Source organism: Taudactylus pleione, unplaced genomic scaffold (genome assembly GCF_031769625.1).
Source record: "Taudactylus pleione unplaced genomic scaffold, aTauple2 ptg000242l, whole genome shotgun sequence".
In the NCBI taxonomy this organism is placed as follows: domain Eukaryota; kingdom Metazoa; phylum Chordata; class Amphibia; order Anura; family Myobatrachidae; genus Taudactylus; species Taudactylus pleione.
In genome coordinates this window covers 10349592-10370841 of record NW_028284644.1, presented here as the reverse complement: position 1 = coordinate 10370841, position 21250 = coordinate 10349592, and the positions used below count along the sequence as shown (strand labels likewise).

The following is a 21250-nucleotide window of genomic DNA, read 5'->3' as shown; positions in this document are numbered from 1 at the left end:
GGCAACTTGTGGCAAAACAATGGTGCATTCAAAGCAACATTTATTGTGGCAATCCATCTACATTTAAAGTCCATGAAGATTTTGTCCAGATTTAGGGATCTGTTCAGTATTAAGTAATGGTTTCCTTTGGCTGCATATCACAGCCAGAGAAAACCTGTCGTCATTCGTAACCAATAACATGTTGCTGAAGTAGCTGAGTGATAACCCATTGCCCTGTGATAACCCCACTTTGCCAGTCAGTCTTTGATGCATTGTTTAAAATTCAACTAAAAGACTATTAGTCCGTTTTTAATCAATATATTTTGCCATTATCTGACATGTCGATAAGAGATGTGATTGGGTCTTGATAGATGGAGAAGCAATACCTGTTTTTCCTGGAGATGGGGCTGCTTTTGTTTTTATTTACTTAACAAACATACCCATTAATGTTATACACAGACCCAATTTGCAATGCAGATTTTCCAGCGATTTATAAGTTGCCTGAAATCAGTTTCCATTTTGTTCTCCAGTTATCCAGATGGTAATACCCAGTGTAAAAACCTAAACTGCTGCCATTGTGTAGGGGGTTTAACTCACACACAAGTTGTTTTGAAGACATCTTGAATTGTGTGTATTAAAAATAACGTGTGGTCTATCCAATCCCTCTTTCTCTAATAGGCCTGTGCTATTCAAGCTTAGTTCTCTAGGATGTAGGCAAACAAATGTGTGACCTCCACTCCAGCCTTTAATAATGCTGGATAATAATGGGCCCAGTGTTAAAACACCAGCAGACATGCAGAAGTTTTCTATCTCAAAGATAAAACATAGGCCCTGATTCAGAGCCGGACGGTCTGACCAGAGCGCTCACTCTGAATCAGGGCCCACCTCCATTAAAATGGAGCGTCGTCCTGGACGCTCGTATAGCTGTGGGTCACCACCCACAGCATATACGAGCGTCCAACAAGATGGTCGCGATGGTCTTGACCATCGGACTTGCGAGTGAAACCCTGTGGTCGGGTTTCTCAACCGCAAGGCCAGGAGTGATTTTGGCTCTATCAGAGCCAAAATCACTCCCACTGACATCACTAGTGATGTCAGTGGGGCCGGCTTCAGACGGTAGGCGTTCCCATAGGAACGCCTCCGTCTGGCAGGCACGCCCCCGGAACGCCCACCAAGGGGGGCGTGCTGTCAATCAACATTGACAGCACGCCCCATTTGGTGCGAGACCCGGAGCGATGGAAAGTCCTTCCCTCGCCGGGTCTCGCGCATGCGCACGACGGAGCTCCCTCCGCCGTGCGCATGCGCAGTGGGGAACATCGACCCACTTGCGATTGTACTGCCGCTTGCGAGTGGGTCTGAATGACCCCCATAGTCACTGATTGATTTTAACTCTGTGATAGGGCTATTCGGAGCCAGTTTCATCCGGGACATGTTGGTAATATTTTATTATATGGGGATAATTTTTTATTTTAAGGATGCAATATTTTATTTTAATATAGGGTGCTACATTTTTTATTTCATAAAGGAGCCACTAGTTTATGAATATATTATGAGGGCACTAGGCAATATTTTGTAAGGAAGCAACATTGTAATTATAATTTCTACTTCAGGGTCCATAGGGTATCCACAGGATACCTTGGGGTATAGGTGTGACGTCTGTCATCGGGCACCAAAGAGTTAAGCTTTCAGCCTCCCAGGATGCACTAGGTCCCCCTCCTATACCCCGCCCCCGAGCCAAGGCATCTCAGTTTCGTTTGGTGCCCGGCCGTAGTCGGAGGCACCTGCTAGAGGGAGGCTTAGAAGAGCCCCTGAAGCTTTTTCTTCATGCAGCTGTGGCTGCACATCTGGATGAACAGCATGGACAGGCAGTCCTGACGTCCATGCTGTCTTCCCTACACCCCGCCGGTACCAGAACGCCGGTACTGATCCGGGGATGCTGGTGGATATCTGGGGTCACAGCTAGCGGTGACCCCAGATGTTCCGGACCATGGCCGGATTCAAGGGGGACAGAGGTAAGCAGCGGGGTCCCGCGGGGGGTCCCCGCTGATCACATGGTCCTAAGTCCCCAGGCAGGGGGCTCCCTGGGGACTGGCTGCAGCGTGGAGCCAGGCGACCAACCTGCGCTTCCACTACCCCCTGGGACAGCGGACCGCAGCAGTGCGGTAGCGCTGCGGCGTCCCAGGGGTTAAATGCATGCCAGGGGAGCGCGCCTTCCCTGTCTCACAGCCGGCGCCTCCCCCGCTGCACACAGCCCACTCTGCACTGTGCTGACTGGCCCTGTGTCAGCGCTCCTCCCCTAGGCCAGCCTTCTCTCTGCTCCTCGGTGGCCATCTTTTCTGAAGCATGGTGAACGCTGCTGGAAGCCTGCATTGGAAGCATCGTGGTCTGGGTCCCCCCGCATACCTCTCCTCCGCTGTGGTCAGGTCTGTGTATGCAGCGCTGTGTCCTACCAGGCCCTGTGTCTGTGTAGTTGAGTGATCAGCGCTGTTAGTGCAGGAATTGTTATTTCTCTGCATTGTATGTGACTGTGCTAGCGCTGCTGCCTGTAACTTTTTTTCTAAACTGTCAGCTTTATACTGTCCCTGTTTTCTACTTCAGGGTCCATAGGGGTCCACAGGGTGACCTTGGGGTATAGCTGGATCCTGGATCCTCGGGCACCACGGAGTTAAAGCTTTTAGCTGCTCCCAGGATGCACTTGGGTCCAACCTCCCCTATACCCCGCCCCCGAGCCACAGGCACCTCAGTTTGAGATGGTGCCCGGCCGGAGTCGGGTCACCCTGCGGGGTGGGCTGCAGGAGCAGCCCCCTTTAAAGCTTTTCATTTTTTACTTAACTTAGTTAAATTTATTTATTTATTTTTTTCTACAGTTTTTTCTCCAGAGCGGCAGCACTGGGCTGTCTGTACAGACGCCCACGCTGCCGCTCCTTCTCCCTGCTGGCGCCGCGACGCCAGCACTGAACTGGGGATCGCGGCGGGGGAAGCCAGAGTCTGTACTAGCCGGACTCTGGTTTCCCCCGGGACTGCTGCCGGAAGACGCCGGGGAGCTTAAGGTAAGCCGCACACCGCTGATTAGCGCCGGTGCGCGGGTAATGCCTTTTTATATGCAGTCCCATGCCCCCGGGGGCGCTAGCGGTGGCGGCGGGCCCCCCCTCCATCGGAGGCATACCCCGCCAGACCACTAGACCACCAGGGTAAATTAAGCGGCAAGCGGGATGCCGCAACCTTGGGGGTTAAATATGCTAGCCAGGGGAGGAAGCCTTCCCTGTCTAGCGGCTCCTCTCCTCAGCTCAGCGCGCCTTTCAGCACGGAGTCTGGCGTCGCTGAGCTGCAGATTCTCGGCCACTCCTCCTCTGAGGTCTCCAGCGGCCATTTTCTTACTGGCAGCGCAGATCTTCAGGGAGCACGCGGACCGGTCCCCCTGTGTACCTCTCCCCCGACAAGGACAGTGTACACAGCACTATAGCCCTCCCAGACACTGAATCTGGGAGGTTGATTGTAGTGGAAAGGTGCAGTGAGTATATCTTCCTGCATGGTATGTGACTTTTGCTAGTGCTGCCTGTCTGTGCTTATTTCTACTTACTGTCAGCCTATACCTATCCCTTTCCTTCTCCTACAAGCCCTACAGGTGTGCGGGGGAAGGGCGTTTCTACTGACCTCTCTTATATAGATCACGTATTTGTGATGTCCGTCACATACAGTTGTGTGCTACACTGTGCCATATTGTGGGCTGTTCAGCACACTGGTGAGTGCGCACGTTTTCTTCCTAAGTCATGTCTGAGGAGGAGATTGAGCACTCCGGGGCTCCGGCATTGTTTTCCTGCAGGCGCTGTTCTGCAGGAGTGGATAGGGAGGATTTGTAACAGGACGGCCTGTGCGGACGGTGCCGGGCGCTCCCTGGTACGTCTAAACCTCCCATGTCGCAGGAGCCACCATGGGCGATGTTTTCCCAGGTGCTGGTGTCCATCGCGGATCGTCTGTCGGTCCCGACTGCCGCCCCTACTAGGGCGTTGCCCCAGCCTGCCATCCCCCATTCCCCGGGTGTCCCACAATTATTGCAGACTCCCCCGGGGTCTCAGCCTGTTGGTCCCTATGCGGGGTTGCCAATGTATATTCAGTCCACCCCTGTGGCACAGCCGGCTGTGGTGCCGTTTCAGGCTCCTGTGACAGTTCCTCCACCCTGGGTGGATGCGCTTTCCCACACGGTCCAAGATTTGGCGGCAGCATCTTCGGCTTTTCAGTCGATGTTGCGCAGTGACGTGCCCTCCAGGGCGTCTAAACGCTCAGTCATGGCACAGGCTGCGCATCTTTCGGATTCTGAGGGGTCCTCGGATGATGGTGAGGTGCAGGATGACTCAGATGCCTCAGTCCAGGAGGTAGACACTAAGTCTTCCATCAATGTGCGGGCTCTGGTTAAGGCGGTGCGGGCCATTCTTCTGATTGAGGATGAGGCACCCGCTCCCAAGTCGAGGTATCCTAGTTTTAAAAAAGCTAAGGTTACTTCTACAGCGTTCCCCTTGTCTGATCAGTTGACTGATCACATGGCGGTGGCCTGGCAGACGCCCAGTAAGCGTTTCCTGCCACAGAAACGCTTGGCGTCCAATTATCCATTCCCGGAAGCACATTGTAAGAAATGGGAAACTCCGCCTGCAGTCGTTTCCCATGTAACACGCCTCATCAGGAGTGCTACTTTGCCATTGCCGTCTATATCCTCGCTGAAGGATCCTACGGACAGGAAGGTGGAGACTTGTCTAAAGTCTATTTATTCTCTCTCAGGGGCTGTAGCCCGGCCGTCCATGGCCATCTCCTGGGTGGCCAAGGCCATTGAGGGGTGGGCCAACGCCTTGGAGGACACGTTTACGGATGAATCTCCGGACGTCCAGAGGGCGTTGTTAGGACAGATGAGAGATGCCGCCTCCTACATTGGAGAGGCATCTTTGGATGCTAGCCTGTTGACCTCTAGGGTTTCGGCGGCAGCAGTGTCTGCTCGTAGATCCTTGTGGTTGCGGTCTTGGAGAGCAGACGCGGATTCAAAGAAAAGCTTGGAGGCCTTACCTTTTAATGGGGAATTACTATTTGGTCCGGACCTGGACAAAATAGTAGATACCCTGGCAAAATCCAAGTCAGCCTTCCTCCCTTCAGCTACTACACCTGCTAAGGTCCGGAGCTCGGCGTTTCGTTCCTTTCGGGTTCAGGGCAAGGCAAAGGGTCAGTCCTTCCCGAGGCAGTCCGCACCCAAGACCGCCTCAAAGCTAAAGAAGCAAGCCTGGAGTGCTAGGCGCCCTTCTTCCAAGCCAGAAGATAAGCCTTCTGCGTGATGGGACGGGCCTCCCTCTGGGGGACCCCAGAGTGGGAGGCCGACTTCTTCAATTCGCCCAGTGCTGGCACAATACCACCACGGATGCCTGGGTGCGAGAAGTGGTCTCCCAGGGGTACGCCCTGTCTTTTCGGCACAGGCCGCTTTGCCAGTTTTTTTACACAAGTCCTTCTCAGGACAAAACCAAGGCCTTGCAGGTTCAGGAAGCCATAGAGGCCTTGCTGACGGCGGGGGTCATTATACCCGTACCACAGTCTCAACGTGGGATGGGGTATTACTCTACGCTGTTTCTGGTGCAGAAACCCAATGGCTCTCATCGCCCCATCCTCAATTTGAAGTCCCTGAACAGGTTTCTCAGGGTTCCCAAATTCAGGATGGAAACTTTGCGTTCCATCATACTGGCGATGGAACCGGGGGATTATATGGTCTCCCTGGATATCCAGGACGCCTACCTCCATGTGCCTATAGCAACATCGCACCAACGGTTTCTGCGGTTTGCTATTCTCCACAACCACTACCAATTCAGGGCTCTACCCTTTGGTCTCTCCACGGCACCAAGGGTATTTACCAAGGTGATGGCGGTCATGGCGGCTCACCTTCGGAGCCAGGGGATACGGTTGCTACCGTATCTAGACGACCTCCTCTTGCTGGCAAGCTCCCCGGAGGTACTGATCCAGCATCTCCACCTGACGGTCGCTTGTCTACAGGCGCACGGCTGGTTGATCAACTGGAAGAAATCCTCCCTCATCCTATCACAACGGATGGTTCATTTGGGGGCCCTGCTGGACTCTCGTCAGCAACGAATTTTTCTAACTCCAGAGAAGGTCTCCTCCTTACAGCTGCGGATTCACAGTTGTCTGAGCAGTGGCAGAGTGTCGGTGCACTCAGCGGTGAGAGTTTTGGGGTCCATGGTGTCGGCATTCGACATGGTGGAGTTTGCCCAGTTCCATTCCAGGCCCCTGCAGGGGCTGATTCTTTCGGAATGGATCGGATTGCCACACAGGATCCGCTCTCAGATGCTGGTGTTGTCCTCGGAGGTGCGTCTGTCCCTAGCCTGGCGGCTGCAGACAGCGCATCTCCTAGAGGGGCGCCCCTTTTGGATCCCGGAATGGGTTCTGCTCACGACAGATGCCAGTCTCCGGGGTTGGGGGGCGGTGACAGGCTCCTTGTCACTTCAGGGTCGTTGGTCGGCGGAGGAAGCGATTCTTCCCATCAACATCCTGGAACTGCGGGCAATATACAGAGCCCTGCAGTCGTCCGGCACCGCTCTTCACGGAAGGGCCGTTCAGGTGCAGTCAGACAACGCCACCACGGTGGCGTACATCAATCACCAGGGAGGGACTCGCAGTCGAGCTGCGATGTCGGAGGTGTCCCGCGTCCTGGCTTGGGCGGAGCGCTATCTTCCAGCTCTCTCGGCAGTTTTCATCCCAGGAGTCCTCAATTGGGAGGCAGACTTCCTCAGCCGTTACAACGTGCATCCCGGGGAATGGTCGCTTCATCCAGAGGTATTCCAACTACTCGTGGACAAGTGGGGCCTGCCAGAGCTGGACCTGATGGCGTCCCGTCACAATCAGAAGCTGCCTGTGTGCGGGTCAAGGACAAGGGACGCAGGCGCAAGTCTGATAGACGCGCTGTCGGTGAAATGGCTGTTTCAACTGGCTTACTTGTTCCCTCCGATATCTCTGCTGCCTCGGGTTCTGCGCAAGTTCAAACAGGACGGAGGCACACTGATCCTGGTTGCCCCAGCGTGGCCCAGAAGGCCGTGGTACTCCGATCTGTGGAGCCTGTCCATCGACGCTCCGTACCTCCTACCTCAACGGCGGGACCTGTTGTCTCAGGGGCCCTGTCTTCACCCGGATCTGGGTCGACTATCTTTGACGGCGTGGCTCTTGAGACAGCCGTCCTGAGGTCTCGGGGCTTTTCTAGCTCCGTTATTACCACCATGCTGAGGGCGCGCAAGCCTGCTTCCGCGAGGATCTATCACAGAGTGTGGCACACTTACTTTCAGTGGCGCGAGGCCAGAAACTATGATCCCCCGGTGTTCCGGGTTTCGCGTATTCTGGCTTCCTTCAGTCGGGTTTGGACTTAGGATTACGTCTTTCTTCACTGAAGGTGCACGTGTCTGCTCTGTCGGTGTGGTTCCAGCGCAGGATCGCTGCTATGCCGGACGTACACACCTTTTTCCAGGGAGTTTTGAGAATCCAGCCTCCCTTTGTGCCACCTGTGGCCCCGTGGGATTTGGCGGTGGTTCTTCGGGCCTTACAGGGTCCTCCTTTTGAGCCCTTGGAGTCAGTGGAGCTCAAGTGGCTAACTTTTAAAACTGTTTTCCTCTTGGCAATTGCTTCTGCCAGGAGGGTTTCAGATTTGGGGGCACTTTCTTGTCGTCCCCCTTTTCTGATTTTTCATCAGGACAGAGCGGTGCTTCGCACTCGTCCTGAGTTCCTGCCTAATGTGGTTTCCAGGTTCCACATTAATCAGGAAATTGTTGTACCAGCCTTTCAGTCGCCTGATCTTTCGGCTGGGGAGACTTCCTTAGACGTTGTCCGGGCACTCCAGGTTTATGTGGACCGGACTAGTTCTGTGAGGAAGTCGGATTCTTTGTTTATCCTCTTTGGTTTTCACAAGAGGGGTTGGCCTGCCAACAAACAGACTCTAGCCCGTTCTGTTATTATTGAGGCTTATATGCAGGAGGGTTTACCTGTTCCAGCCTCTGTTAAGGCTCATTCCACTCGGTCTGTGGGCCCTTCTTGGGCTGCTAGCCGTGGCGCCTCTGCTGTTCAGCTCTGTAAGGCGGCCACCTGGTCTTCCATTCAGACCTTTTTGAGGTTCTATGCGTTTGACACCTTTGCCTCTCAGGATGCATCCTTTGGGCGCCGGGTTCTCCTATCAGCACAGGAGCGTCCCCGCCCTTAGTTGGACTGCTTTGGGACATCCCCAAGGTCACCCTGTGGACCCCTATGGACCCTGAAGTAGAAAACAAGAGATATGGTAAGAACTTACCTTTGTTATCTCTGTTTCTACGAAGTCCATAGGGTCCACAGGGCACCGGCCCTGACGCACCTGGCTTCATATGGGCTCTGTGACTGGTCACCGGTTTTCCGTCTCCCATTTCTGTGAGTATGGTTCTTGTGTGTTCCAGTCTTCCTTCTCTCTGTTTCGTCTCCTCCTCCGGCCTGGGCTGCTTACCAACTGAGGTGCCTGTGGCTCGGGGGCGGGGTATAGGGGAGGTTGGACCCAAGTGCATCCTGGGAGCAGCTGAAAGCTTTAACTCCGTGGTGCCCCAGGATCCAGCTATACCCCAAGGTCACCCTGTGGACCCTATGGACTTCGTAGAAACAGAGATAACAAAGGTAAGTTCTTACCATATCTCTTGTTTTTTCTGCTAAGCCCTTGCGGTGCGGTGCTGCCGAGTGGTCTCTCGCCTCTTAAATATATAATTGGTGAGAGGGGTCACATACGTGGTGCCATCATGTCTGAAAGTGATTTTCCCCTCCGGCTACAGTGTACTACGTGTAAAGTACCGTTAGCGGAGGGGGAGGGTAGCGCGGAGGGCCTCTGCCGGCAGTGTTTGTCTATGGCGCGGCCTCTTACGGTTACTGCACCGGTACAGGAGCCGCCCTGGGCTTGTTTCGCTCAAGCGCTTACAGCCTTAGTGGGCCAGTTAGCTCCGCAGCCCGCGTTTACACCGATGGGTTTGTCCCAGCAGTCAGTGGTGTCGTCACCCATGCAGGGTTTCCCACGACAATTGGTGGTACCCCACAGTCTCCCTATTTCCCCGCTCCCGGTTTCTCAGGAGCCAGCGTGGGTTAACTCCCTGACGAGTTCTGTACAGCACTTGTCGGATGTGTTGCAAGGGGAGTCTGTGATGCGGCCGCATAAACGGCCGGTGACGTCTCTGTCGGCTTCTTATGAGGATGACGAGGGGACGTCTGATGATGGGGAGATTCTGGATCCTTACGATCAGGAACCTCTCCATGCTAAGGACGCTGATGCTAAGTCCAAAGTATATATTCCTGGACTTATTCGGGCGGTCCGCACAGCCTTTGTGATTGAGGACGAAGTTCCCCCAGCGGCTAAATCTAAGTATGCCTTTTTCAAAGATGTGAAGGGCGATGCCACAGTCTTTCCTCTTTCGGGTCAGTTGGTGGACCATTTAGAGGAGGCGTGGAAACAGCCTGGCAAAAGATACCAGCCGCAGAGACGCCTGGCGGTGGCTTATCCGTTCGCGGATAATTATTTTGCAAAGTGGGAATCCCCTCCACAGGTGGATTCTCACGTGACCCGTCTTGTCCGTAGTGCCACATTGCCGATGCCATCCATGTCCTCCCTTAAGGATGCTACGGACCGCAAGGTGGAGATCTGCCTGAAGTCCGCTTATTCGCTTGCGGGGGGGGCAGCACGGCCGGCTATGGCCATTTGCTGGGTTGCCAGAGCGATGGAGCGCTGGGCGGATTCATTAGAGGCTTCTTTTGATTCAGACTGTCCGGCCGAACAGGCAGAGTTGATTGGCAATCTCTGTGATTCGGCCACCTACATCAACGAGGCGGCCCTAGACATTAGTACTCTGGTGTCTAGGATTTCTTCAGCAGCGGTAGCTGCTCGTCGCACCTTGTGGCTGCGATCCTGGAAGGCGGACGCAGATTCCAAAAAGGGTCTGGAGGCGTTGCCGTTTACCGGAGAAGTTCTCTTCGGTCCGGATCTGGATAAGATTGTGGCCACGCTGGCGGCAGCCAAATCGGCTTGTCTCCCGTCGGCCGCTGCACCTTCTGGTTCTGGACCATCGTCCTTTCGGTCATCTAGGGCCCAGGGCAGGCCCAGACCACAGTCGTTTCCTCGACAGGCTGGCCCTAAGAAATCGGTCAAGCCCCGGAAGCAGACATGGAGTACCAGACGTCCGGCCCCCAAGCCAGATGACAAGCCTGCGGCCTGACGGTCCGGGCCTCCCTTTGGGGGATCCCAGGGTGGGAGGCCGCCTGCTGCAGTTCGCCCAGTGTTGGTCGACCACTACGACAGACACTTGGGTTCTGGAGGTGGTCTCCCACGGGTACGCCCTCTCCTTCCGGCACAGACCCCCGGCTCGATTCTTCACCACGGGTTTACCATCAGACCGGAACAAGGCTACGGAGCTGCGGAAGGTGTTGCACACTATGCTCCAGGCTGGAGTTATAGTGCCTGTTCCATTCTCCCAGAGGGGCCAGGGTTTCTATTCAAATCTTTTTTTTGGTACAGAAACCCAATGGGTCGTATCGTCCGATTCTCAACCTCAAGGCACTCAACAGGTCTTTGCGGGTACCGAAGTTTCGGATGGAGACCCTACGGTCCATCATTCTGGCGCTGGATCCTGGGGACTACATGGTGTCATTGGACATACAGGACGCTTACCTGCATGTCCCTATTCTTTTGCGCCATCAACAGTTCCTCAGGTTTGCAATCCGCAGCGACCACTTCCAGTTTCGGGCGTTACCTTTTGGCCTGGCGACAGCACCACGGGTTTTCGCCAAGGTGATGGCGGTCATGGCGGCTTCTCTGCGGCTGCAGGGAGTCCGCATGTTGCCGTACTTGGACGACCTGTTATTGGTGGCAGGATCTCCAGAGCTCCTGTTACGCCACTTGGACCTGACCATTGCACTGCTGCAACGGCACGGCTGGCTAATCAACTGGCAGAAGTCCACTCTAATCCCGTCTCGGAGGATTCTGCATCTTGGAGCCTTATTGGACTCGGGACAGCAAAGGATCTTCGTGACGGAGGACAAGATCTCTGCTTTACAGTCAAGGGTGCGCAGTTGTCTGCACAGCCGCCGAGCGGCGATGAGGTTACTGGGCTCCATGGTGTCGGTGTTCGACATGGTGGAATACGCCCAGTTTCACTTCAGACCTCTGCAGCACCTGATCCTGTCCAAGTGGAACGGGCTGCCTCAGTCTCAAGTCCCAGACGATTGTGCTCACCCCGGACGTTCGCCTGTCCCTTGCTTGGTGGTTACAGACGACACACCTCAACAAGGGACGTCCGTTCTTGGTTCCAAATTGGGTCCTGTTGACAACGGACGCCAGTCTTCGGGGCTGGGGAGCGGTTTTGGGTCCACACTTGTTCCAGGGCAGGTGGACGCCGACAGAAGCAGAGCTTCCCATAAATATCTTGGAAATCCGTGCGGTCTTCAATGCTCTCCAGCAGGCACATCGGTTTCTCCAGGGTCACCCGGTACAGGTCCAGTCGGACAACGCTACCACCGTGGCCTACATAAACAGGCAAGGAGGAACCCGCAGTCGGGCGGCTCTCGTAGAGGTCTCTCGGATCCTGGTTTGGGCGGAGCGCAATCTTCCGGCCATATCAGCGGTCTTCATCCCGGGAGTGCTAAATCGGGAGGCGGACTTTCTAAGTCGCCAGGACGTTCATCCGGGGGAATGGTCCCTGCACCCGGACGTTTTTCAACTGCTGGTGGACAGGTGGGGTCTTCCAGAGATCGACCTCATGGCGTCCCGGCACAACAACAAGTTGCCGGTGTACGGGTCTCGCACAAGAGACGAAGGGGCGTCTCTGGTGGATGCTCTGTCCGTCCGGTGGACGTTCCGGTTCGCATACCTGTTCCCTCCGGTCTCCCTTCTTCCACGGGTAATCCGGAAATTCAAACCGGAAGGAGGGACGCTCCTGTTGATAGCTCCCGCTTGGCCCAGACGGCACTGGTTCTCAGACCTTCAGGGTCTGTCCGTGGTCAGTCCTCTGCGGTTGCCGCTATGACCGGACCTTCTGTCTCAGGGTCCTTGTCTTCACCCGGACCTGACTCGGCTGTCTTTGACGGCGTGGCTGTTGAGACGGCCATGCTGAGGTCCCGGGGGTTTTCCAGCTCTGTGGTGCGTACCATGTTGCGAGCTCGGAAACCGTCTTCCACGAGGATATAGCATCGCGTGTGGCATACGTTCTTCCAGTGGTGTCGACCGAGAGGTTATGCACCGCGGGAGTTTCGTCTGTGTCGGATTCTCGCCTTCCTACAAGCGGGAATAGATCATGGGCTTCGCCTTGGTTCTTTGAAGGTACAGGTTTCGGCCCTGTCTGTCTGGTTTCACCGTAGGATTGCTACAATCCCGGATGTGCGCACCTTTATGCAAGGTGTTGTCCGCATTCAGCCGCCCTTTGTTCCACCTGTGGCGCCTTGGGATTTGGCTGTGGTCCTGAGGGCTCTCCAAGGACCGCAGTTTGAACCACTGGGCTCAGTGGATCTTAAATGGCTAACAGCTAAGACTGTTTTCCTTCTGGCCATAGCTTCGGCCAGACGTGTTTCTGAGTTAGGGGCTCTTTCTTGTAGACCCCCTTTCTTGGTTTTTCATGGGAGCAGGGCAGTGCTCCGCACTCGGCCCGAGTTTCTTCCCAAAGTTGCTTCCCAGTTTCATGTTAACGAGGAAATCGTTGTTCCGGCCTTTAACTCACCGGGTCTTTCCGTGGGTGAGGCCTCTTTGGATGTTGTGCGGGCCTTAAGGACTTATGTTGACCGCACTTCTTCGTTTAGGAAGTCGGACGCTTTGTTTGTCCTCTATGGCTTCCGTAAAAAGGGTTGGCCTGCTTCAAAGCAAACTTTGGCAGCCTGGATCCGTATGGCTCCTTCTGTGAAGGCTCATTCCACTAGGTCTGTGGGTCCTTCGTGGGCAGCTCGACGTGGTGCCTCTGCAGTCCAGATCTGCAAGGCTGCTACATGGTCCTCTGTCCATACCTTCGTGAGGTATTACAGGTTTGACACCTTCGCCTCTCAGGATGCTTCCTTCGGGCGGCGGATTCTCCTTTCTGCACAGGAGCGTCCCCACCCTTAAAGGATACTGCTTTGGGACATCCCCAAGGTATCCTGTGGATACCCTATGGACCCTGAAGTAGAAAATATGAGATATGGTAAGAACTTACCCTTGTTATCTCTATTTCTACGAAGTCCATAGGGTTCCACAGGACTCCCGCCCTGTCGCACCTGTGCTGCAGATGGGCTTTGCTCTGGTCACCGGTTTTCCGTCTCCCTCTGGTGAGAATGTGATTCTTGTATGTGTCCAGATCTTTGTTCTCTCTCTTCCTTCTCCTCCTCCGGCCTATGGCTTGGTAACTAACTGAGATGCCTTGGCTCGGGGGCGGGGTATAGGAGGGGGACCTAGTGCATCCTGGGAGGCTGAAAGCTTAACTCTTTGGTGCCCGATGACTGACGTCACACCTATACTCCAAGGTATCCTGTGGAACCCTATGGACTTCGTAGAAATAGAGATAACGGTAAGTTCTTACCATATCTCATATTTTTCCTGGTTATCATGTCATAAGAGAATGCACCCCAATGCTGAATTCAAAAACCTATTCGAGAGGTGTATGTTTTTTTTTACCTTTTATGACACGCCAGACAGCTCCACTTTTCATAACCACCCCTATTTATTGTCCTATTTGTAATGATTTTTGTATAATGTGCTTATTACATCTGCTGATTTTGTATTTCTAACATAAAAAAAAATCAGGCTAGCGACTCTTGTTAAAGTCCACAGATGTGTCCACATACATCTAGCCCAGTGGCGTGACTTCATCCCAGGTGCCCGGAGGCAAGATAAATGTTGGTCCCCCCCACCCCCCCCAAACTAAAATGTACCAGCACCTATGCCAGCCCCAGCTGTCGCCGCCCCCCTTATGCAGTTCCTTTTATATAATGCCCCCAGTAGTGGTCCACCTATGTAGTGCTCCCCAGTAATGGTCCCCCTCTGCAGTAGTGAGGCCCCTTGTAGTTGCCCCCAGTAGTGAATCCCCTTGTAGTTGCCCCCAGTAGCGAGGCCCCTTGTAGTGGCCCCCAGTAGCGAGGCCCCTTGTAGTGGCCCCCAGTAGCGAGGCCCCTTGTAGTGGCCCCCAGTAGCGAGGCCCCTTGTAGTGGCCCCCAGTAGCGAGGCCCCTTGTAGTGGCCCCCAGTAGCGAGGCCCCTTGTAGTGGCCCCCAGTAGCGAGGCCCCTTGTAGTGGCCCCCAGTAGCGAGGCCCCCTTGTAGTGGCCCCCAGTAGCGAGGCCCCCTTGTAGTGGCCCCCAGTAGCGAGGCCCCCTTGTAGTGGCCCCCAGTAGCGAGGCCCCCTTGTAGTGGCCCCCAGTAGCGAGGCCCCCTTGTAGTGGCCCCCAGTAGCGAGGCCCCCTTGTAGTGGCCCCCAGTAGCGAGGCCCCCTTGTAGTGGTCCCCAGTAGCGAGGCCCCCTTGTAGTGGCCCCCAGTAGCGAGGCCCCCTTGTAGTGGCCCCCAGTAGCGAGGCCCCCTTGTAGTGGCCCCCAGTAGCGAGGCCCCCTTGTAGTGGCCCCCAGTAGCGAGGCCCCCTTGTAGTGGCCCCCAGTAGCGAGGCCCCCTTGTAGTGGCCCCCAGTAGTGATGGCCCCCACCGCTCGCGGGCACACACAAAAAAAACAAACTTACCTTTCTACTTCAGGGTCCATAGGGGGTCCACAGGGTTGACCTTTAGGTATAGCTGGATCTGGATCCACGGGCACCACGCAGTTAAAGATTTGCTGCTCCCAGGATGCACTTGGGTCCGTCCTCCTCTATATTCCGCCCCCGACCACAGGCCCCTCAGTTTTAGCTGGTGCCCGGCCGGAGTCGGGTCACCCTGGCGCAGTGGGGTTGCATAAGCAGCCCCTAAGCTTTATTTACATTTTTTAAAGAAGATTTTATTATTTTATTTTTACTATCTTCAGAGCGGCAGCATAAGACTGTCCATCTGGACGTCCATGCTGCCGCTCCAACAAGCCCCGCTGGCGCTGCGACGCCGGTACTGATCCGGGGATCGCAGCGGGACCCCGGAGTCAGTGCTAGCGTGGCTCCGGGACCTCCCACAGACTGCTGCCGGACGCAAGGGGCCAGGTAAGCCGCGTGCAGCGCTGTCAGCGCTGCGCGCGGGGGAAGTAAATGCAGTCTTTATGCCGCCGGCAGCGCTAGTAGCGGCGGCGGGCTCCCCCTGCAAAGGAATACCCCGCGTGACCGCTGGACCACCAGGGTGTAAGGCCGGCAGGGAACGGCGTCCCTGGGGTTCCATTACTAGCAGGGGAGGCAGCCTTCCCTGCTTGAGCGGCTCCTCCCCTCAGCCCAGCGCGCCTTCTCTCAAGCGTGCTGGCGTCGCTGGGCTGTGCTCTCTCGGCCACTCCTCCTCAGAGATCTCCGGCGGCCATCTTCCCAGGCAGCAACGCAGAGCTCCCAGGCAGGCTTCCAGTGGACCGGTCCCCCTGCGTACCTCTCCCCTGATCAGCTATAGCCCTCCCAGACACTGAATCTGGGAGGTTGATTGTAGCTGAAGGTGCAGTGAGTATACTTCTCTGCATGGTATGTGACTATTGCTAGTGCTGCTGTCTGTGCTTTTTCTACTTACTGTCAGCTTTTTACCTATCCCTTTCCTTCTCCTACGGCCCGCAGGTGCGTGGGGGAGGGGTGTTCTTTCTGTGTACCTCACTTTTATAGATCAACGTATTTGTGAGGTCCGTCACATACAGCGGTGTGCTACGCAGTACCAGATTGTGGGCTGTTTGTGTTGCATACCTGGGAGTGCGTGGGTGTTGTACGCCTTACCTCGTTTCGGTGATACACGTTTACTGCAAAAAGTTTGTGTCCTGTCTGATGAGGAGAATGAGCGCTCCGAGGCTCCTGTGTCGTTTTCCTGCCGTCGCTGTTCGGCAGGGGTCGACGGGGCGGATTTGTCTCAGGACGGTCTGTGCGGGCGGTGCCAGCTGGTGCCTGGTCCCTCTAAACCCCCGCTGGCGCAGGATCCTCCGTGGGCGATGTTTATGCAGGTGCTGGCGTCGATTGCGGACTGGCTTGCGGTCCCGACTGCGGCCCCTTCTAGGGCGTTGCCCCAGCCTACCATCCCCCGTTCCCCAGGTGTGACGCGTCTGGTGCAGTTTCCGCCCGGGTCTCAGACTGTGGGTCCTTATGCGGGTTTTCCTGTATTTGTGCAATCTCCCACGGTGCCGCAGCAGTCCATGGTGCCGTTTCAGGGGTATCCTCAAAGGTGCCCCCTCCCTGGGTGGATGTCCTCTCCAGCTCTGTTCAGAGCCTGGCGGCTTCGTCATCGGCCTTTCAATCTGTTGCACAGTGATTTGCCCCCACGGGCGTCCAAGCGACCCGTTCCGGCTTCACTGGCGGCTCAGTTTACGGACACGGATGTGTCTTCGGATGACGGGGAGATCCATGAAGACTCTGACTCTGATGCTGGGGCCCAGGAGGTGGAGGCTAAGTCCTCCATTAATGTGCCGGCATTGGTTAGGGCGGTGCGGGCCATCCTTCATATTGAGGAGGATGTGCAGGCTCCCAGGTCAAAGTACCCTAACTTTAAAAAGGCCAAGGTGACTTTGACGGTTTTTCCCCTGTCAGACCAGTTAACGGATCATATGGCAGGGGCCTGGCAGTTGCCCAGCAAGAGATTCCAACCGCAGAAATGGTTGGCTTCAAACTATCCGTTTCCTGAGGCTCATTGCAGGAAGTGGGAAACTCCGCCTGCGGTGGATTCCCACGTTACCCGCTTTAATTAAAAGCGCTACGCTGCCTCTGCCGTCTATCTCCTCCCTGAAAGATCCCACGGACAGGAAAGTGGAGATTTGTTTAAAGTCTATTTACTCTCTCTCGGGGGCGGTGGCCCGTCCGTCCATGGCCATCTCTTGGGTGGCTAAGGCCATCGAGAGCTGGGCCAACGCTTTGGGGGATACCTTTCCGGAAGATGCTCTGGAGATCCAGAAATCGTTGATAGGACAAATGAGGGATGCGGCTTCCTACATTGGGGAAGCTTCGTTAGACGCGAGCCTGCTGACCTCTCGGGTGTCGACTGCCGCTGTATCGGCGCGTCGGTCCTTGTGGCTGAGGTCTTGGAGAGCTGACGCGGACTCCAAAAAGGGCCTGGAGGCCTTACCTTTTAATGGGGAGTTGCTTTTTGGTCCAGACTTGGACAAAATTGTGGATACGCTGGCTAAGTCTAGGTCAGCCTTCCTCCCTTCGGCTTCTGCACCTACCAAGGTACGGAGCTCTACCTTTCGGTCCTTTCGGGTTCAGGGCAAGGCTAAAGGTCATTCCTTCCCGAGGCAGTCGGTGGCCAAGGCCGCTTCTAAGCCCAAGAAGCAGGCCTGGAGTGCCAGGCGCCCTTCTTCCAAGCAGGAGGATAAACCCTCTGCCTGATGGGACGGGCCTCCCTCTGGGGGACCCCAGAGTGGGAGGCCGACTTCTTCTGTTTGCCCAGTGCTGGCACGATACCACCACGGATGCCTGGGTTTGAGAAGTGGTCTCCCAGGGGTACGCCCTGTCTTTTCGGCACAGACCGCCCCACCAGTTTTTCTGCACCAGTCCTTCTCAGGATACGACCAAGGCCTTACAGATTCAGGTAGCCATAGAGTCCTTGCTGAAAGCAGGGGTCATTGTTCCCGTTCCTCAATTACAACGAGGGACGGGGTACTATTCTTCTCTGTTTCTGGTGCAGAAACCCAATGGTTCTCATCGCCCTATCCTCAACTTGAAGTCTCTGAACAAATTTCTCAGATTTCCCAAGTTCAGGATGGAAACGTTACGTTCCATCATTCTGGCGATGGAACCGGGGGATTACATGGTGTCCCTGGATATCCAGGACGCCTACCTCCATGTTCCGATAGCACCAGAGGTATCTGAGGTTCGCTATCCTTCAACATCACTATCAGTTCCGGGCGCTACCCTTTGGTCTCTCCACGGCACCGCGGGTGTTCACGAAGATTATGGCGGTCATAGCCGCACATCTACGGAACCAGAATGTACGGCTGCTGCCGTATCTGGACGACCTCCTGTTGCTGGCGAGCTCCCCGGAGGTACTGCTTTAACATCTCCACCTGACGATCGCTTGCCTGCAAGCGCACGGGTGGCTGATAAATTGGAAAAAGTCCTCCCTGATTCCATCTCAGCGGATGGTTCATTTGGGGGCCCTGCTGGATTCTCGTCAGCAAAGGATCTTCCTGACTCCGGAGAAGGTCTCCTCCCTCCAGCTGCGGATACACAGTTGCCTGAGCAGTTGCCGCCTGTCCGTTCATTCGGCTATGAGAGTTCTGGGGTCCGTGGTGTCGACATTCGACATGGTGGAATTTGCCCAGTTCCATTCCCGGCCCCTGTAGGGGCTGATTCTATCGGAATGGAACAGGTTACCACACCGGATCCGCTCTCAGTTGCTGGTGTTGTCCCCGGAGGTTCGGCAGTCTTTGGCTTGGTGGCTTCAGACGGCTCATCTGCTCGAGGGGCGCCCCTTTTGGATCCCGGACTGGGTCCTGCTCACGACGGATGCCAGTCTTCGGGGTTGGGGGGCAGTGACCGGCTCATTATCGCTTCAGGGTCGTTGGTCCGCGGAAGAAGCTCTTCTTCTCATCAACATTCTGGAACTGCAGGCAGTGTACAGGGCCCTGCAGTCATCCGGCCCCGCTCTTCACGGAAGGGCGGTTCAGGTGCAGTCCGACAACGCCACCACGGTGGCGTACATCAACCACCAAGGAGGAACTCGCAGTCGGGCAGCGATGTCGGAGGTGTCTCGCATTCTTGCTTGGGCGGAGTGTCACATTCCAGCGATCTCGGCAGTCTTCATTCCCGGAGTCCTCAATTGGGAGGCGGACTTCCTCAGCCGTCACGACGTGCATCCCGGAGAATGGTCGCTTCACCCAGAGGTGTTTCAGCTACTCGTGGACAGGTGGGGGCTGCCGGAGCTGGACTTGATGGCCTCCCGTCACAATCACAAGTTGCCCGTATACGGGTCAAGGACAAGAGACGCAGGCGCCTGTCTGGTAGACGCGCTGTCGGTGAAATGGACGTTTCACCTGGCGTATGTTTCCTCCGTTATCCCTGCTTCCTCGTGTTCTGCGGAAATTCCAGCAGGACGGCGGCACGCTCGTGCTGGTAACTCCGGCGTGGCCCAGACGTCCTTGGTACTCCAATCTGAGGTGCCTCTCCATCGACGCTCCGTACCTTCTTCCTCAGCGTCTGGACCTATTGTCTCAAGGGCCCTTCCTTTACTCGGATCTGGGTCGGCTGTCTTTGACGGCGTGGCTCTTGAGACAGCCGTCTTGAGGTCTCGGGGTTTCTCCAGTTCGGTCATTGGTACCATGCTTTGGGCACACAAGCCTGCTTCCGCACGGATTTACCATAGGGTGTGGCACACTTACTTTCGGTGGTGTGAATCCAGAAGCTATGATCCTCAGGTGTTCCGGGTTTCCAGAATCTTGGAGTTCCTTCAATCAGGTTTGGACCTCGGCTTACGTCTTGCCTCTCTGAAGGTTCATGTGTCTGCTTTGTCCGTGTGGTTTCAACGACAGATTGCTACACTGCCAGATGTTCACACCTTTTTCCAGGGTGTTCTCCGGCCTTAGCTGCTTACCAACTGAGGTGCCTGTGGTCGGGGGCGGGGTATAGAGGAGGACGGACCCAAGTGCATCCTGGGAGCAGCAAAGCTTTAACTGCGTGGTGCCCGTGGATTCAGATCCAGCTATACCCCAAGGTCAACCCTGTGGACCCTATGGACTTCGTAGAAACAGAGATAAGAAAGGTAAGTTCTTACCATATCTCTTGTTTTATCCCCCGCTCCAGTGCTGCTGCCGTCCATCCCTGGTGTCTGCTCCTCGGCACTATGGGAGTGACGTCATTTCGTCACTCCCATAGTGCACTGCGGGACCCGGAAGACGGAGCTCACTCCTGAGCTCCGTCCCCGGCGTCCGCTCCTCGGCACTATGAGAGTGACGTTATGACATCACTCCCATAGTACACTGCGGGACCCGGAAGACGGAGGGAGCTCCGTCCTCCGGCTACCGCCAGGAGGACAGGAGTCGGGCGCCCGCTGGCAACACACTCAGCGGGCGCCCGGCAAATGGAGGGTGCAAGGGTTCCGCCACTGATCTAGCCTCCTTGCGCATTAAACAGCCATTCTAGTCGCGCCATGCATCTTTTCATGCAATGCATATAGGACACACAAACAGCTTCTGCTGATTAAAATTATATGTGAATTATTTATCTTTTGTGTTCAATTGTGGGTGTATCTGCATGCAATATACTAAGTTAAGAGTGTCACACTGTAACATAGCATTTTGCATGCAGATACACCTGCAGTCGCACACAGGCTCTAGACATGCCGCATATCACTTTAATCAACAACAGCTGTGTGTCCTATTCTCATCGCTTTGTGTATAAGACGAATTTTAAGGGATAAGGTTGCACGAAAAGACGCTCAGCGTTGTGTAACGTGACTTTTAGCACGCGGTGGATAGATGAATGTGGACACATCTGTATTTTGCAAATTTTAGTAATGTAGCCTGTATTACTTATAGTGGTTTGCTACACACCAGGAAACTGCAGATTTTCCAAAATTGGAGACAATTACATTCCTCCCCAACTTCTATCTTTCTCTTCTGAAGTTATCGAAGTATTTGGTTATATAGGTTATATCTGCCAAGCACGTGATGCTTGTATTAGTCATTGGCTCTTGATGTAAAGATTTTGAGTTTAATCCAGCTGTAAAAAAGTATTTTTTAATTCTATTGTTTCCTGATTCTCATATAGCCATATGAAATTTATTTTTATGTTCCTGTCTTGTTGCCCATTTATCTTTTGTATCTTTGTTTTAATGTGAGAACACTGACATACTGTAGATAAAATAGTTGAGTGTAATAACTTTTGTACTTTTCCTAATATTAGAAATTTGTATTGGAAATTACACACTATTTGAGTCAGAACAGAAAGCCTACTGTACATCAAAAGGGAGTTCATAAGAGCTTTTGATGGCAGAATTTCTGGTGTACTAAAAAAGATTTTCTAGCCTGTTAAAGCATCAAACACTGTTTAAGCATAATTTTTATTGTAGTTTGTATTTGTCAGGAAAAAGTGACTGCAGACAAGAATACAATGACCTACAGATCCACAGCTAACACACCCAAGGCTTGTGTGTTTACAAAGCAGAACAGACTCCAGGCAACAATTTGTGTTATAGCTGTGGCTATGGGCAC

The 21250-nt window shown here is 54.6% G+C and overlaps 1 protein-coding gene across 2 annotated transcripts in view; it reads left to right on the top strand.

Moving 5' to 3' along the window:
• The window catches only part of LEMD1 (LEM domain containing 1), a 150437-nt gene that overhangs the window by 69066 nt on the left and 60121 nt on the right, over nt 1–21250 (top strand). Inside the window, exon 8 of one of the 2 annotated variants that reach the window (XM_088479659.1) lies at nt 21123–21215. The exons of the other annotated variant lie outside the window; for it this stretch is intronic. Within the exon in view, the coding sequence (XP_088335785.1) occupies nt 21123–21215 (93 nt within the window). The remainder of the gene's footprint in view (nt 1–21122; nt 21216–21250) is intronic. 2 annotated transcript variants of the gene reach the window in all.